Genomic DNA, 18,722 nt, shown 5'->3' with positions numbered 1-18,722 from the left:
AGGACCGTTACAGGTTCTAGAGCCAGGGCAATGAATGACGCACACCTGATTCCTGCCTCCCAGGTGCTAAAAGTTTCTTCCACAGTCACCCACTGTGGGTACCCAGAGCCCTTAGTCATCCCCTCTATTGTAGCAATGGATGACTACAGTAACAATTTACTTGAGATTACCCTTATTCATTTTCTATCATTAACTGTTCAGTTCAGTCACTCAGTCGTGTCCAACTCTTTGTGACCCCATGAATCGCAGCATGCCAGGCCTTCCTGTCCATCACCAACTCCCGGAGTCTACCCAAATCCGTGTCTATCGAGTCAGTGATGCCATCCAACCATTTCATCCTCTGTCGTCCCCTTCTCCTCTTGCCCCCAATCATTCCTAGCATTAGGGTCTTTTCCAATGAGTCAACTTTTTGCATGAGGTGGCCAAAGGATTGGAGTTTCAGCTTCAACATCAGTCCTTCCAATGAACACCCAGGACTGATCTCCTTTAGGATAGACTGGTTGGATCTCCTTGCAGTCCAAGGGACTCTCAAGAGTCTTCTCCAACACCACAGTTCGAAAGCATCAATTCTTCGGCGCTCAGCTTTCTTCACCGTCCAACTCTCACATCCATACATGACCACTGGAAAAACCATAGTCTTGACTAGACGGACCTTTGTTGGCAAAGTAATGTCTCTGCTTTTAAATATGCTATCTAGGTTGGTCATAACCTTCCTTCCAAGGAGTAAGCGTCTTTTAATTTCATGGCTACAATCACCATCTGCAGTGATTTTGGAACACAAAAAAATAAAGTCTGACACTGTTTCCACTGTTTCCCCATCTATTTCCCATGACGTGACAGGACCAGATGCCATGATCTTAGTTTTCTGAATGTTGAGCTTTAAGCCAACTTTTCCACTCTCCTCTTTCACCTTCATCAAGAGGCTCTTTAGTTTTCTTCACTTTCTGCCATAAGGGTGGTGTCACCTGCATATCTGAGATTATTGATATTTCTACCGGCAATCTTGATTCCAGCTTGTGTTTCTTCCAGCCCAGCGTTTCTCATGATGTACTCTGCATAGAAGTTAAATAAGCAGGGTGACAATATACAGCCTTGATGTACTCCTTTTCCTATTTGGAACCAGTCTGTTGTTCCATGTCCAGTTCTAACTGTTGCTTCCTGACCTGCATACAGGTTTCTCAAGAGACAGGTCAGATGGTCTGGTACTCCCATCTCTTTCAGAATTTTCCACAGTTTATTGTGATCCACTATCATTAACTGTACAAACAAAATCTTGTTACTGTGACAAGGAATGAATAAAGTATGTCAGCATTCACTATCAGAGCCATACATGGAGTGTTCTGTCTAGTTTTTTGTTCCATACTTAAGAAGGCACAAAGACAATCTGGAGCACATTCACAGGAAAGCGACCTGAACGTTGAAACCATGTTAAAAGAAGACATAAGAAAATTTAATTTGGAAAAAACAAACATATTTAGTGTTTTCAGTTATAGTCAAGGAAAGATAATTCTGCATCCAGGACTCTAAAACTCAGTCTTTTTTTGTAATTTATTCTTAAAATGATCTTTTTCTATTTTTAAATTAATGAGGAAGGAGATATGGCAATAGATGTTACAGCATTGAATGGTTTCTTGTAAAGTTAATTATTAAATAATGACTAAAATATGCTTAACATTATTAAAAATACTATTGCGAAGATGTACAAAAATTTTAAAAAGCACGTTAGAGGTTAAGGATTGAAATGATCTTGCTCAAATGCCTTGAAAATATCACAATTGAAATTAACTACACTATAAGCTGATAATCCCAAATGAACACATTGTGTACCCACGTAATCAATAGCATAAATTCTAGGAGCTGTGTTAGTAATTAATTTGATGGTTTTCTGCACAACCCAGGTAATAAACAATGTTACTGTTTTTTTTCTTCCCCTCATCAATTGCATTTATCTATTCACAGAAAATATCTGATTTATTTCACTGTCAGTTAGTAAATAAACAGAAAACAAATCTAAAAATTATCACAAAATCAGAAAGCATAGAAGAACAGTCTTTAATGCTAAACAACTGAATGTAAGACATAAGAATAGAAATAATTCTGAGTAAACAGACTCCAAATCGACAATGCTACTTCTCTTACCCTACTCAAAGGTCTTCACAAGCAATAAGCAAGTAACTTACTGGACAAGATACTGAAGAATGAAAAAAGTTAAGTAGCATACAAAAGAAGTGACATCAACAATACATTATCAGTTAAGCTTTGCCTGAGCACATCTACAAGATAGCCAAGTTCTAACTGGAGCCCAAAGATACAAACCAAAATCCTATTTACATTTTTAAAACTCAAGTCTACTAAAGACTCCAAACAAAAAGACAATACTCTATCAACTTTAATAACGTCTCATGGTAATACAGGAGAAAATATATTACTATGCACTTTCTGATCCTGGTATTTTGAAAGCATATATCCAGCTGTCTATTTGACATTGGTACCTAGATGTCTACTTAGCATCTCAAACTAGATGTCAAGGAAATGGAATTCTTGATTTCCACCTCCCCCGCCAGTGTTTCTCATCCCTCAGCCTTTGTCACCTCACTCCATAGCCTTGGCCTCCACATAATTGCTCTGGCCCCAAAGCTGATGGTTTTCCTGGAGTCCTTTCTTTCTCTCAACTGCCACAAGTTCTACGCCCAATCCAATCTATCAATAAATGTTATCAGCTTTGCCTCGAGGATATGTCCCAATTTCAACATTTTCCACGCCTTCACCTCTGTCACTCTGGTGCTCATATCTGGTCTCAACTAGTCCCTCTGCTTGCACTCATATTTCTCCATGCATTTTTTCCCCCATACAATAGCCCGGAGAAGGCAATGGCACCCCACTCCAGTACTCTTGCCTGGAAAATCCCATGGACGGAGGAGCCTGGTAGGCTGCAGTCTGTGGGGTCGCTAAGAGTTGGACACGACTGAGCGACTTCACTTTCACTTTTCCCTTTCTTGCACTGGAGAAGGCAATGGCAACCCACTCCAGTATTCTTGCCTAGAGAACCCCAGGGACGGTGGAGCCTGGTGGGCTGCCGTCTATGGGGTCGCATAGAGTCGGACACGACTGAAGCGACTTAGCAGAGCAGAGTAGCATACAATAGCCAGAATGATCTAAAAATGTGAATGAGTGAATGAATGAGTATCTCTCCCTTGCTTAAAACTCTCCTATAACTTCCTGATGCACTTAGAATAAAATCTCAACTCTTTGCTTGGTCTCTAAGACTCTATAATGAGTTGGGCTCCATGACCCCACATGATCAGACATCAGCCCACTTCTTTACCTTTCCTTCCACTCCTCATCCTCTTGTTCACTGGGTTACAGTCATGTAACCAGGACTGGGGTCTTCTCTGTTCTTCAAAGCTGCCACCTCAGGATCTTGTGAGTGCCCCTCTCTCTGCCTGAAACACTTTTCCATAAAGTCTTTGTATAGATGACTCCTTCTTGGTACCTTGTTACAATTTCCCTGACCACTTTATCCAAGACATAAAATTACCTAACTCCCTTCTCTAGTCAACCTCAGCCATTCTCTGCACTGTCCAGTATGATAATGCTAGCTACACGTGGCTACTGTGCAGTTGAAATAAGACTAGTCCAAATTTTGATGTGCCATAAGATGTCATAGATTTTAAAGGCGTAGGACAAAAAATGTAAACTATCTCATTAATAATTTTTATGTGAATTCCACATTAAAATGATAATATTTTGGATATATTGGGTTGGATAAAATATGATACATTAAGATCATGTGTTCCTTTTTAAAGGTAACTATTAGAATATTTAAATTATTTATGTGGTTCACATGTATAGCTCACTTTATATTTCTATTTGATAGCACCATTTAATTCCATTCTGCTATTGTTTTTGTTTTTTTTAGTTACACTAATCCGAAATTTTCCTTTTATTTATTCATTGGCTGTTTGCCCAATAAGAATGTAGTTCTATGAGAGCAGAGACCTTGAGTGTTGTTTTCATTGCTGTTACCCAATTCTTAGAACACTCAATAAATATTTATTGAATGAATAAATACACGATTGGAGACTTCCTAGTTTTTTCTTCCTACCATTTCCATAGGTGTGATAACAGAGTCTAGACAGATAATAGATAATAAACTAATCATAATATTCTACACTTCAGGGGAAGAAACAAGAGCCCAGCCATATCACATCTTAGAAACTATTTTCTTGAATTACAATTGAACTTAATTCCTTCAATTGAGATTTAAGTTCTTAAAGGAAGGGGTCACAGTTCTTGCATCTGTACACTCCTTTCTTGATTAACAGAGTACTGTAATAAAAATATCAATGGCAATAAAGTTACCATAGTTGAAAAGCCACCACATAGTAAGCACTTACTCTATGGCAGGCATTGCACTTACTATTTCATTTAAAAAGTCTCTAAGTTAAAAATTATTGTCTCTATTTTTAAGAGGAGGAAACTGAGTTAGTCAAGTTAATTAAGTTACTTAAGATGGCCTAGCCAACCCACATAGATATTCTGATCCAGACCATTTCTGATGTCATAGGCCATGCAAACTCCAAACCACCATATTCACAATACACCATGTGCTTAAAAACTAACAGTGACTGAATAACACTAAAAATCACTTTCAGTATCAAAGAAGAACAACATCAATAATAAGAACCAACATGGATGGTGACACTCCATGGAAAGAAGTGAGTGATTTATGACCCACAGTGCATTTAAACCACAAAGTCTTATACTTGAAGAAGTCATACCTGACTTCCAGGTGTAGGACCAGCAAGCAGCGGTCAGCCATATCCTGGAAAGACTTGGCAAGTTCGCTCAGAGTCTGCATGATCTGCTCTGACACTGGAGGGAGATCCACGTTCACATGGTTGTCTTGAGCAGGAGACAGATCTGCAAAAAGAGGTGAGGACAAAACACCCGTCATTTCATTAGACGCCTACAGAGATATTTTGAAATGACATATGATTTTGTTGTTCATCATGTTGTTTTTATCAATTTGGCTAATGCTAGTGTTGGCAGCATCAGACATTCGAGACATGATAGACTATTTCTGTACTTGATTAAACATAGAAGCCCAGCGGATTGTCTTGCATCAATTCACAGAATGATAGAAACAGAAACTCAGATTTGGAAGTGAATTTAGTCATCTGGCCCAACCATGTGGTCTATGCTTGTGTTCTCCGTACATCTTCAAGTGGCTGTTTAGCTCCTAGTTGCACACCCAGGAGCATTTGGTTGCATACAAATGTTTGTGACAGGAAGGCTAGCTAGGCTAGGTGTGTGTGTTCAGTTGTGTTCAACTCTCTTGGACTGTAGCCTGCTGGGCTCCTCTGTCCGTGGAATTTTTCAGGAGAGAATACTGCAGTGGGTTTCCATTTCCATTTCCCAATCCAGGGATCAAACTTAGGGATCAAGATGCTCTGAATCTTCTGCACTGGCAGACAGATTCTTTACCCCTGTGCCACCTGGGAAGCCCTTTGTGAAAGGAAACTCAATAACTTTTGTGACAGCCTATTCCATCTAAGAAAGATATGAGCATCTTATGTCAATCTGTATCTGTTGTCATTGACTTCTAATCATTGGTCCTGGTTCTACCAACTTAACAATCATTCTTACATGTGTCAGTATTTCAAATACTAAAAATCTCTCTTTTGTCTTCCTTGAGCTCTTCTCTTTTTTGGGCTAAATATTCCCAGATTTTCAACTATTCTTCAAATAATACAACTGAGCCATTTTATAATTTTCATAGTTCACCAACAAAAACATTCCAATTGTCTATTTCCCTTGAAATGTGGGACTCAGAACCAAACATAATAAATACTACAGAGTGGTCTGACCTGTCTAGAGAGAATGATCAGCTCTCAAGTTCTAGAAGCCACGCTTCTTGTGTGAAGCCTAAAGTCTCCTAGGGTGGGGGGCATGGAGTAGTGTGCTGCATTTTCCTTTAACTCATATCGAGCTTACTTATAATCAGCTAAAATTCATAAAAAGGTCTTTTTGGAAAATTTGATAAACCTAACTTCTCTCTCTCTACCAAGTAACTGATAAAACATTTAATAGCATTTGGCATTTTTCATCACCAAAATACTAAACAAAAATGTGAACTGTATTTCCTTATGTCTAGACTTCTGTTGTGTAAACAGTTCCCCACAGTTTCTCAAACATCACCAACAATAATTTGGCAATTTCATTCAAAAGTTCTTTGAGTTCTCTAGAGCCTCAAAAGCTGGCTGTGAGTCCAGTTGCCGTTACTTACTGTGACCAAGAGCTAATGACTTAAATTCTGTCCGCCTCAGTTTCTTCTGTAAAAGGGGGATCTGTACCTATAGAATGTTGTTGGGAACTTTGAATAGTTTAGTTGTTGGGAGTATTGAATGGGTTAATGCAGATAAAATATTGATACTCAGGACAATAGCACAGAAAACTCACTCAATATTAATATAAATAATAAACACAAGCAATATTAATATTAAGAATTATTCTGTAGCATGTGATTTCCCCAGACTAAGAGTTCTAAGCTTAATTATAGCAACAAGGTACTTAAAAGATAAAACCATCCACCTGGAGGTTCAATTTCCATTGATCAGTATCTTCTACTTTTCCATGTGAAAATTCTCTTCCTCAGAGGATGAAATGTTTGGAAGAAGAGCTCCCTGGCCTTCGGGGACATGGGATTTGGCGAGGCACTGCTGACTAATTCGGAAGGTGGCTGCCTTACCGAGCCGGCGGTCAACACCTGCATACCTGCAGTTGTGTGCTTTCAGTGCTGCATCTGTTCCTAGACTCAGCCAAGCGTGGAGATGAGCCCAGAGAGACAGTCAAGACTTAGAAGGCTAAGTTCTCCTCTGTGGAAGCAGACTTCAATAAATTAAAATATGGAAAACACACAAGAAAAGAATTTTGTTTAAGGGAATGGATGTGTAAGGAGGAAGGAAATACAGTGATGGAGATTTAAAATTATCACCAGCCTTGGCATTATCTGAGATGTTCACTGACTTGGTCTGCAGGACTGGAAGTAGACACTGCTTTTCCTCTCTAATGCTATCGTTTTTCAAGTTGTTTGATACAAGGTGAGATCACTGCCTTCATAATGTTTTCTTTTGGTAGACTGGCTGAAAGCAACTATAAGCAACAGTGTTCTAATATTTCAAGGCAATTAGGGCTTTAGAACCCTTAAATCCCTCTGTTATGTGACACTGTGCCAGGAAGAGCAAAGCAGATATCAATAAAAAAAAAAAAAAAAGAGGAGGAAATCAGACCCTAAGGAAATTGGGCTCATAGTCTAAACATACACACGTGTGTGCGCTCAGCCGTATCCGATGCTACAACTCCATGGATTATAGCCCACCAGGCTCTGCCGTCCATGGGATTTTTCAGGCAAAAATACTCGAGTGCGTTGCCATTTCCTACTTCAGGGGATCTTCTCGACCCAGGGATCGAACCTGCATCTCTTATGTCTCCTGCACTGGCAGGTAGATACTTTACCAACTGCGCCACCTAGGGATCCCTGTTTAAGGTCTAAGGTCCAAGGCTACACTAATCACCCAACCTATAAAAGGCATTTTGGACAAATTTCACCAAGTTAAAAAATCTCCCTTCTTACAGAAATATGTAATTTCATCATATGTAGCAGTTGACTACTTTCAAACTCTAGAAATGTAAAAAAAAAAAATCCAAGTAGAGTAAGTTAACAGCCAGATAAGCAGTCTTGGTAAAACTTGCAATGAATGAGGTAGAAGTAGTTTATAACAGCAGCACACTTTATATTTTGCTAAACTGTAACCTACAGCAAAAATAACATTTTAGTACAGCAACATGAAAAATGATGCCCAGGGCTCCACTGAAAAGCTGGTTTGAGAATTCAGCTCACTCAAACATATGAAGTTTTCTTAACAAGAAGGAATATATTGAGCAAAGAAATGCTGAGGATGGCAAAGAAAACACAGAACAATTAACTACCTCTTAAATGTCAAATGGAAATCTACCAAAAAAAACAATGCTGACAGAACCTCCTTGGGAGATTACAGTCAAGAGCAGAGATTACTTGACATGCGCACGCGCGCGCGCACACACACACACACACACACGCATGTACACCTTTGGAGGCTCATGTCTGTATATTTATGTCGAGGATTACTTTTCACATTGACAGAGTCCACATTTATTGGCCTTCAACAATATCCATACTTGATTATTTTATTAAGTATCCTAAAAGATGATGCTGTTAAAGTACTGCAGTAAATATGCCAGGAAATGTGGAAAACACAGCAGTGGCCACAGGACTGAAAAAGGTCAGTTTTCATTCTAATCCCAAAGAATGGCAATGCCAAAGAATGTTCAAACTACCTACCACACAATTGCACTCACTTCACATGCCAGCAAAGAAATGCTCAAAATCCTCCAAGCTAGGCTAAAACAGCACATGAACCAAGAACTTGCAGATATACAAGCCGGATTTAGAAAAGGCAGGGGAATCGGAGATCAAATTTCCAACATCGACTGGATCACTGAAAAAGCAAGAGAATTCCAGAAAAACATCTACTTTTGCTTCATTGACTGCGCTCAAGTCTTTCACTGTGTGGTTCACAACAAACTGGAAAATTCTAAAAGAGACGGGAATACCAGACTACTTGACCTGCCTCTTAAGAAACCTGTATGCAGATCAAGAAGCAACAGTTAGAACCACACACAGAACAATGGACTGGTTCCAAACTGGAAAAGGAGTACATCAAGGCTGTATATTGTCACCCTGTTTATTTAACTTATATGCAGAGTACATCATGAGAAACGCTGGGCTGGAGGAAGCACAAGCTGGAATTAAGATTGTCAGGAGAAATATCAATAACCTCAGATATGCAGATGACACCACCCTTATGGCAGAAAATGAAGAGGAACTCAAGAGCCTGTTGATGAAGGTGAAAGAGGACAGTGAAAAAGCTGGCTGAAAACTCAACGTTCAGAAAACTAAGATCATGGCATCTGGTCCCATCACTTCATGGCAAATAGATGGGGAAAACAATGGAAACAGTGAGAGACTTTATTTGCTTGGTCTCTAAAATCACTGCAGATGGTGACTGCAGTCATGAAATTAAAAGATGCTTACTTCTTGGAAGAAAAGCTATGACTAGCCTAGACAGCATAATAAAAAGCAGAGACATTACCTTACTGACAAAGGTCCGTCTAGTCAAAACTATGGTTTTTCCAGTAGTCATGTATAGATGTGAGAGGTGGACCATAAAGAAGGCTGAGTGTCGAAGAATAGATGCTTTTGAATTGTGGTGTTGGAGAAGACTCTTGAGAGTCTCTTGAACTGCAAGGAGATCAAATCAGTCAATCCTAAAGGAAATCAATCCTGAATATTCAGTGGACGGACTGACATGCTGAGGCCTAAGCTCCAATACTTTGGCCACTTGATGTGAAGAGCTGACTCACTGGAAAAGACCCTGATGCTGGGAAAGACTGAAGGCAGGAGAAGGGGATGACAGAGGACCAAATAGTTGGATGGCATCACTGACTCAATGGACATGAGTTTGAGCAAGCTCCAGGAGATGGTGAAGGACAGGGAAGCCTGGCATGCTGCAGTCCATGGGGTTGCAAAATGTAGGACAGGACTGAGCAACTGAACGACAATGTTATTAAGATACGCACTTCGAGCTGTTTTTCTAATACATCAAATCGTTCAAAATATCCTTGCTCCTCTTACAACCATTGCATAAAAGCAGGCATCTTTGAGATTCCTGAGCATTTGTGGCTACATGACTGTGACCTTCTGTACTAAACTGATCGGTTTATATGAGGAAGCTAAATCTTGGTCTCTGGGAGAGAAACTGCTTGCTAGGTGAATGAACAGATGTTGCCAGTTCTCTCTTGCTCATTCCACAGTAGACTCTAAGGAGCTGAATGTCTTCATTCTCAGTCTTGCTTGTGGCTGGTGGTGGTCATATGCCACTGTCTGGCCAATGACCCTCTAGACTGATTCTTAACTAACTCTAGGCTAATTCTATGACACATTTTTTTTGACAGGAAAACTAAACAAAGTACAGATGGCTGACACTAAAATTTTCTGGATTTTAACCCCCTGAAAGTCTTCATTATCACCTGTCAATCCTTCACTGGGTGCTTGGCCATCTCCTTTTCCTTTCTAAACAACTTTCCCAAATTCACGCTGCTCTCCCCAGGCCTTTTGCCCTTCTTACTGTTAACTCCTCTCTTGAGGATCTCAGATTCTTATTGAGATCTCAAAAGAACTATCAGCATTTGCTTTCTCCATAGTCTTGTCTTCTATTAACTCTTCCATGTGCCATAATCTGACTTCTGCTCTCACATCTTTATTAGGCAATTATTCTGATAATAGTTGCCTGTGGTATCCTAATTGCCAAATCCACTAGGTGCTATTTAGTGCTACCCACAGAAAAGTTCTCTGCTACATTCCATAGGACTGGCCACTTCCTTCTTGAAATTCTGTTTTCTTTTGGCTTTGATGGCACCAAAATTCTCTGGCTGTCCTTTCACCTCTCTGCCATTACTTTCATACTTTCCTTCATGGGATCCTCTTTAGCACACCCATAAATGCTGGGGTTCCCAGGGATTTTCTTCTCTATCAGTCTCCTTTGCTTGTCATTCTATATGGTTCTCTTTGAGTGAGCGCATCAATTTTCATGGTTTTTGCTATTATCTAGGGTTTCCAACATGGTGCTAGTGGTAAAGAACCCATCTGCCAATGTAGGAGATGTTAAGAGACGCGGAGTTGATCCCTGCGTCTGGAAGATCTAGGAACTGCTGAGTCCTAAACTTTATTTGATCAACTGTTAACAAGCTATCTTTCCTGAAGGTCCCATAAGCCTCTCAAATGCAGTATGCTCAAACTAAACTCTTCAACACCTGCTCTTTATCCTGAGATCCTTTTCTACGAGTGGCATATAAATCTAGGACTCTCAGCTGCAAACATGAGAGTAATCTTTGAATGTCTCCTTTCCTTTCTCTCACTCTCCTCAGCAAAGATTAATTTCTGCCAACTTTATTTCCTAAATGTTTCCTTAATCTATTGTCTTTTTTTTTTTTTTAATATATCTGCTCACTTTCTTGGCGGAGCCCTCATTTCTTGCATGGATTACTGTAACAGTCTCCTGACTGATGTCTTTGCCTCATGCCTGGCTCTACTTTACTTCAATACTCCATATTTAACTAATTAAATACAAGTTAGATCAATGGAGTTAGAGTAAGATACAAAATTTGACTATGTTATTAAGAATTACTTATAAAAACATCAATGTTTCTCATTGCTTATATGATGAAGCTCCTTAGAAAGGCTTTCCAAGATTTTTGCTTTCTGCCCAACACTTCAGTTTTTCTCCATGTTTCACCACTTTCTCCTTTCTCTCCAACTTTTCCCTTCCCCAGCTCTGGCCCTTTGACTTGTTACCCTTTTAAAGTAAATTCCCTAAACATATCACGGTGTTTAATGATTCTATGTCTTTGATGGCTCTTATTCCTCTTTCTGAACTGTTCATGCTTCCTGGCAGGGTCACTGGTTCTTCTGATTGTGTTTTTCACACAGTTCTTTTAGCTATCATATTCTGTTTATCATCTGTTTATCAGTACGTATGCCTACCAGATCATTAACTCCTTCAAGTAAGGGATCTTACACACACACACACACACACCTATTTTCAGGGCCAGCAGAATAATAGGAGTCATTACAGGAGCTCAGTCCCTGATTTTTCAAACAGAACAAATGATTTAATTGACCAATATAACGTGACAAATAATTCACTCAATAACAGATTGATAAAGATCAGGCAGGAGAAGGAATGACTTGGCATTTACAACTATAACTTTCACTTTAGTTTCTTGAGTGTATCCATGGGACAAAGTAAAGACAGGGAAGTCATATATTATAGCTAGTTTCCTGGGCTGTCAAGGAATCTTGCAGATGTATAGTATAAAGCAATTTTGGTCAATCCCTACAGTCAAAGCACTTAAAAAAAATATAAACTGCACTGCCTTCAGAAGTCACCTTGATTTTGAGTCCACCTTCCTACAGCCGAGACTTGAGGGTCTCTAGTTTCTATGGACATACAATCCCTGGCATATCAAATACTCAGCATCTCTCAAGGAAAGACATATACTGTCATGGAGAAGCAATCAGTCTAGGACATTAGGATGTCTCAAGTGGTTCCACATCCTAATATTAACCAGACTGAAATCTGTTTAGGTCTTAAAATTAGTCAAAATTGAACTCATTCAGACCCAGAAGAGCATCTGTTTTCAAGGATGCAGCTGCTACACTTTCAATGGCAACTTACTGTGACTTCTTTAATTGACTCATATGAGCATGTCCTTGTGCATCTGCAATATTATCTCAAATTGTTGCCGTATTAGCTTAGACTAGTATCAGCTGTCATGAAAGTGATAAATTGAACAGGGGAAGATGGTTACAGCAGGAAAAAGAAGGTTAACTGTGAATTCAAACTTTTTAGAAGAGAGAAAAAAACAATGAAGAATGATCTCATGAGATGTCTCACTGGAAAACAGTTTAGAAGATCAAATTTTGGCATAACTGTTATTTCTGACCCCTCTTTCTATTTGTACAGATACCACAAAATGATCTCTGCTTGAACCTGGAATAAAATTACTTAATTTTCAATCTTCAGTTTTCCTATTTAGAAAATTGTAACAGGACCTTCCTAACTCCTGGTGCCATATATTATTAGATTTTGTAAATAATTTTGAGATGCTGTCATCTGGCACACATTGTAAAAAAAATAAAATTAAGGACACTGATCAGCCTGTGACATTAAGAATTCCCGGGGCTTACAGAGTTAATAGGGGCTGCAACAGGAGACCACCACCTAACCTATTTTTTTCTCCTTAAATACCTGTGGGATATACTAATACTATTGTCAAGCCCAATGCTAGAGTAGGATTTAAAAATGTCCTACACTATAATACCCCAGGTCCAAGATGAAATTCTAATGTCAGCGAGCTCTATCCTCAGCTTTCTTAATGCCTCTGTACCACTATCCCTACTTTTCATTCCCTTAAATTATTTGCAACATATGCATGCTAACCTTCCTCCACCCCAGTGCTCTGTACATAGTAGGAACTTTGTAAGTATTCTTAAATATATTACTTCCCTATTTATGAAACCTACTGGCTTCTGGGATGGACAGGTGATCTTTACATACTAAAGTGTCTACTGTCCTATTAGCATCTATGTTGAATTTTCTTAGCATAGAAATGTCCTTCCTCAACTAAGTCAGTTACTCCAAGCTAAAATTTCATAGTGACGCTTCTGAACATTCTTTCTCTTTCTAGAAACCTATTTTAATACTGAGCTTCTCTTTGTCAATAGTCCTAGCTTTAGCCCCTATTATCAAATCATATAGTCACTTTGCTCCATCCTCTAACAATTCAAGTTTTAAGTTCTTTGTGATGTAAGAATGGGCTTTATCTAAGAAACATGTTTGCTAGGCTCTCTCCATTTTACTTTCTATTTCAAAAGCAATGGTTCTCCTGTCCCCAAACAACAACTACCTCTTTTCAGCCCTGATACCGTTAGAAATTTTGGATTTAAACTAGCAAAGTCAATTGACACTCAAAAGCAAAATATGCTGATGCAAACTGCTCCTTGACCTAAAAAAATTATGATTGTGAAGTATGGGGACATACTGTGCATTAGTCAGATTAGACCCTGTGTGTACCTGTATACACATGTGTATAACCCACTCTGGAAATACAGCCTGCTCTATGAGACATCACACTCAACCAAGGAATCCTTTTGTATCTCACAGCCATGCAAGAAGAACGCTAAGCCTTTTCACTGCTGCTTCTGGAAGGGAGTTCTCTCTTGTCTACCCTTTTGGGGGAAGAAGGGCAAATAAAAGAGATTTTTTTAAACTGGGACAGGGAAAAGTGAAAAAATTCATTATCAGGAAGGAAAAAGAAGTTAAGAATGGGGGAAGTGAAGGATGGGGGGAAGGTGTTTTACTTACATTTGTTTTTCTGGGTGTAACCTCCTAATTGATACTATGTTCATGGTCAAAAGAATGCTTCCAGTGAGTACAGGAGGCAGAGACCTACTTTGTTTTCTGTGGCACTGGCTTTTTTTTTTTTTTTCCCTCTTTCAAAATTTATTTATTTAATTGAAGGATAATTGCTTTACAGAATTGTGTTGGTTTCTGCCAAACATCAACATGAGTCAGCCATGGTAGTGGTGGTTGGTGGTTTAGTCTCTAAGTCGTGTCCGACTCTTGTGACACCATGGACTGTAGCCTGCCAGGCTCCTCTGTCCAGAGTTCTCCAGGCAAGAATACTAGAGTGGGTTGCCATTTCCTTCTCCAGGGCATCTTCCTGACCCAGGGATTAAGCCGGGTCTCCTGCACTGCGGGCAGTTTCTTTACTGACTGAGCTACCAGGGAAGCCCAAGTATACATACGTCCCCTTCCCTCTTGAACCTCCCTCCTCACCCGACCCGTCTAGGTTGTTACAAGCCCTGGTTTGGGTTCCCTGAGTCATACAGCAAATGCCGATTGGCTCTCTATGTTACATAGTGTAATGTAAGCTTCCATGTTACTCTCTCCATACATTCCCCCTCTCATTCCTCCCTCTGCCCCTGTGTCAGTAAGTCTATTCTCTATGTCCGTGTCTCCATTGCTGCCCTGCAAATAATTTCAGTTGTGGTACTGTTTCTTATTTAATAATCATGTGTTACATCTTTTCTCACTATTAATCATAAGACAATGGGCAATATAAATTCTTAGTGTTCTCTGGAATCTCTCCCTCTCACTTTCCTCTCTCTCCTCTGAAATGTCGTACAGTCCCCTAACTATAGACAATAACTCTTCAGGGCTGAAAAAATATGCCTGTCCCACTCACTGCCAATCTAGTGTCCCAGATGTTCACTAACACTCATTTGGGAATGTATTATTATCAGGCAAAAACCAAACCAAAAGAACCCAAAGACCAAAATTTATAAAGAACTTGCACTTTTGCCATTTGCAACAACTTGGATGGACCTAGAGATTATCATACTAAGTGAAGTGAGTCAGACAAAGACAAATATGATATCACCTATATGTGGGATTTGAAAATATTATACAAATGAACTCATTTATAAAACAGAAATAGACTCACAGACATGGAAAACAAACTTATGGTTACCAGAGGGGAAATGGGGGGAGGGATAAATTAGGAGTTTGGGATTAATAGATACATACTATTATATATAAAATAGACTTCCCTGGTGGCTCAGATGGTAAAGCACCTGCCTACAATGCAGGAGACCCAGGTTCGATCCCTGGGTCGGGAAGATGCTCTGGAGAAGGCAATGGCAACCCACTCCAGTACTCTTGCTTGGAAAATCCCATGGACGGAGGAGTGTGGTAGGCTTCAGTCCATGGGGTCGCAAAGAGTCGGACACGACTGAGCGACTTCACTTATATATAAAATAGGTAAATAGGTCCTGTTGTATAGCACAGGGAACTATAGTCAATACCTTATAATAAACTATAATGGAAAAGAATCTGAAAAAGAATATACTCACACACATACACACACACGTGTATGTATGTATGACTGCAATAGTCTGCTGTACACCAGAAACTAACACAACATTGTAAACTGACTATATTTCAATTAAAAAAAAACAACGCAGAAAAAAAAAAACAACAACGCACATTTAATTTGAAAGATGATGCTCAAGGGTAATTTGCATCTCAATGAAAACAAACTCTTTTCCACTGCTTCCAAAAGGAGTAAAATTTATTCTTTCATTTTTTTATCACCTCTAGAAGACATCTCTCAACAACCCTAAACCTTGTTTTCCTCATCTCTTCAGCTTGGAGAGTTGCTGTGGGGACTAAATGGAGGTCCCTAACACAGGGCCTGCTGCAGAGCTAGGGATCACCCTCTGAACTCCAGCAACTCAGGGCCTCCTTCTAGTCTCAATACTTCCATCTGGTGCTGTATTTGCCTACAGAATACCTGGTGGATTGTGAGATCTATAACAGAGGCAATAACTTATTTCTCCTGGCATCTCTCATAGACTATAGCTCTTCTTTACACTCAGCAATAATGCCTATTGAATTTAATCCTCAAGTGAAGGACCAATCAAAGAATTTCATAAACTTTTTTTTCCCATTATATTAACATCTTCACAATGACATTATCCTAATGTCTTCCAAATAGTTCATTGGCCTGTGACGTTATTCTTTTTCAGGGTAAGAAATTGAAGCTCTGGAAAACCTGAGTGTTTGAAATTGCAAAATTATGGCCAAATACTGACCTATATAGGGAAAAGAAAGGAGACTGGTGTGAGACCCATTGTGAAGAGCAAATCAAAAATAAGAACCAAGGTACAAGAAAAAAAAAAAAAGCTGTTTCCTTGGGCTACCATGGGAGAAGAGGCCAATTCTGAGCCAATGGTTTACACTACACACCGTCTGGTTCCATAGCAGGAAAATCATATCCGGTTTCTCATGACACAATGCTTGACGGTCACAAGCCTGAGCAAGCCTTGGTCCTTCACTACATGGAGCATTAGACTCCTATGTCCATGCAATACAAACAGCACATAACATGGTCTTTACACATTGGGACAGTGACAGAACAGACCTCAGTCTCTTTCAGTCCTGGGGGGGAAACATTAAGATTGACTTTTCTTTTATTCCAAATAATCCTCCCCCAGGCTTGGTAAAAAACCTAATCATCTACTAAAAAGGAGTGTGGTTTGGCCAATTCAGGTCCTGCCAGATACAAAAGAGAAAGTAGGGAGAAGAGTTAATGAACAGCTCCTGTCCTTCTGTTGAAAAAGGCACTATTGTGGAGCTATGTTAGATTTCCATGGACTTTGTAAGCCTTCTGTGTTCCTGTAAAACCCTGCATCAGAGAGCATTTTAAAATGTTAGTAACTACTTAACCAGATAGTGTAGGTGAAAAACACACCATAGATTTAAGTTTTAACAGAATTATAGAGGCAACAATATTTTATGGCAAAGAGATAACGTTTATCCATGTGTTCAAACAGGATCCCTCCAGCTTTGCTTTTGTAAATCTTCCAAAGAGCCTCAGGGGATGGCTTATTCACTGGCTAAATTAGAAACATTAGGTCCATTTACAATAGGTGAAACTGAACCAGAGAGAAATAAAGCTTGGATCCCAACATGACAGCAAAAAAACCAAAAAACAAACAAAAAAATGTGCCACAAATAAAGATAGAACTGGAAAGTCCCATATGGAGTCTCTCTTCTTTTTAATTTTTTATTGTCATCTTTTTTTTTTTTTTTTTTTCATGAGTTTCCTGTTCAGGCAGCTGCATCATTCAAAAATTTGGGCCAAGCTGAAAAATAATCATTACCTTTTGATGGACAGCAAGTACAACCTCACTTTTATCTTTGCAGACCCAGCATATAATGCACTTTTTGGAATCAGCTGTCAAGTATCAAGTTCAGTGAACAGCATGGCACCCTTTGGAGACAGACAGACCTGAGTTCAAATTCTCATATACCATTTTGGGTGAACTTCTCCATATCAGATCTCTACTTGTAAAAGAGAATCCTCAATTCTGAATATTAAATGAGAAAATATATAAACACTTGGAATAGTGTTTGGCACACAAGGCCTTAATATATGGCGATTCCTGTTGCGTATCTTAGTCACTCAGTTGTGTCCAACTCTTTGTGACCCCATGGACTAGAGCCTGCCAGGCTCCTCTGTCCATGGAATTCTCCAGGCAAGAATACTGGAGTGCATTGCCATTCCCTTCTCCAGGGGATCTTTCCGACCCAGGGATTGAACCCACATGTTCTGCATTGCAGGCAGATTCTTTACTGTTTGAGCCACCAGGAAAGCAAATCAATTACTATTACCACTACTGTTGTATATTCAATAAAGATGTGCTGAATGAAAAAAATGACACAAACTCAGTATCTTTCTCCTTTATTTATAGCTTCAGGTAAAGGAACAATTAGACTAGCTTTATACATTTAATAAACTCCAATACTTTGGCCACCTGATGGGAAGAACTGACTCATTTGAAAAGACCCTGATGCTGGGACTAATTGAAGGCGGGAGAAGGGGACGACAGAGAATGAGATGGTTGGATGGCATCACCGACTCAATGGACATGAGTTTGAGTAAGCCTGGGGAGTTGGTGATGGACAGGGAAGACTGGCGTACTGCAGTCCATGGGGTGGCAAAGAGCCGGGTATGACTAAGTGACTGGACTGAACTGAACTGAACTGATATATTCAATGCCAAAATCTGATGAGCTACTGTCATTGTAGAGAAAATAGGTAAAATTCTAGAAGCACTGGTCACTCTGATCCTATTGCTATGTGGAAAACACACGGACAACTGACTTAACTGCAAGACACGGTTGACTCAGCCACCAAGCACACAATCACCAAGACTCGCTGTGTAGCTGATGACAGCTCCCTGTGAAGCAGGTTGGAAGTAAGAAGTAGAGAAGCAGCTCACTAATGCACAGTGCAGGGTTTGCAGGTGTAAATCTTGCCGAGAGTATTTCTACTCTGTGAGTATAAGTGTGGCCACTCCCCCAGGATGGGGTGAAGATAACAGTTCAGTGGTTCCCCTTGAATTTCTCTTGTGTCAGATACTCCCTGTGCAGGCTAAAATGATGAATGGATGCCATGTACCTATTGACTAATGCCTTGTGAAAGTTCATAATA

General features: G+C 39.6%; 1 protein-coding gene and 1 non-coding gene across 5 annotated transcripts in view; one reads left to right on the top strand and one right to left on the bottom strand.

Moving 5' to 3' along the window:
- The window catches only part of EXOC4 (exocyst complex component 4), an 875,766-nt gene that overhangs the window by 65,229 nt on the left and 791,815 nt on the right, over window positions 1-18,722 (bottom strand). For all 4 annotated transcript variants that reach the window (XM_081532917.1, XM_081532918.1, XM_081532920.1 and 1 more), the window contains one exon: window positions 4,782-4,923. In XM_081532917.1, the coding sequence (XP_081389043.1) occupies window positions 4,782-4,923 (142 nt within the window). The remainder of the gene's footprint in view (window positions 1-4,781; window positions 4,924-18,722) is intronic.
- TRNAC-ACA (transfer RNA cysteine (anticodon ACA)) lies at window positions 15,272-15,343 on the top strand. The gene has a single exon. It is a non-coding gene; the product is annotated as a tRNA-Cys (tRNA).

Source organism: Giraffa tippelskirchi, chromosome 10 (genome assembly GCF_054371585.1).
Source record: "Giraffa tippelskirchi isolate mGirTip1 chromosome 10, T2T-mGirTip1v1.2.pri, whole genome shotgun sequence".
Taxonomy (NCBI): Eukaryota; Metazoa; Chordata; class Mammalia; order Artiodactyla; family Giraffidae; genus Giraffa; species Giraffa tippelskirchi.
The sequence above is the reverse complement of the archived record's forward strand: the minus strand, read 5'-3'. Positions and strand labels throughout refer to the sequence as shown.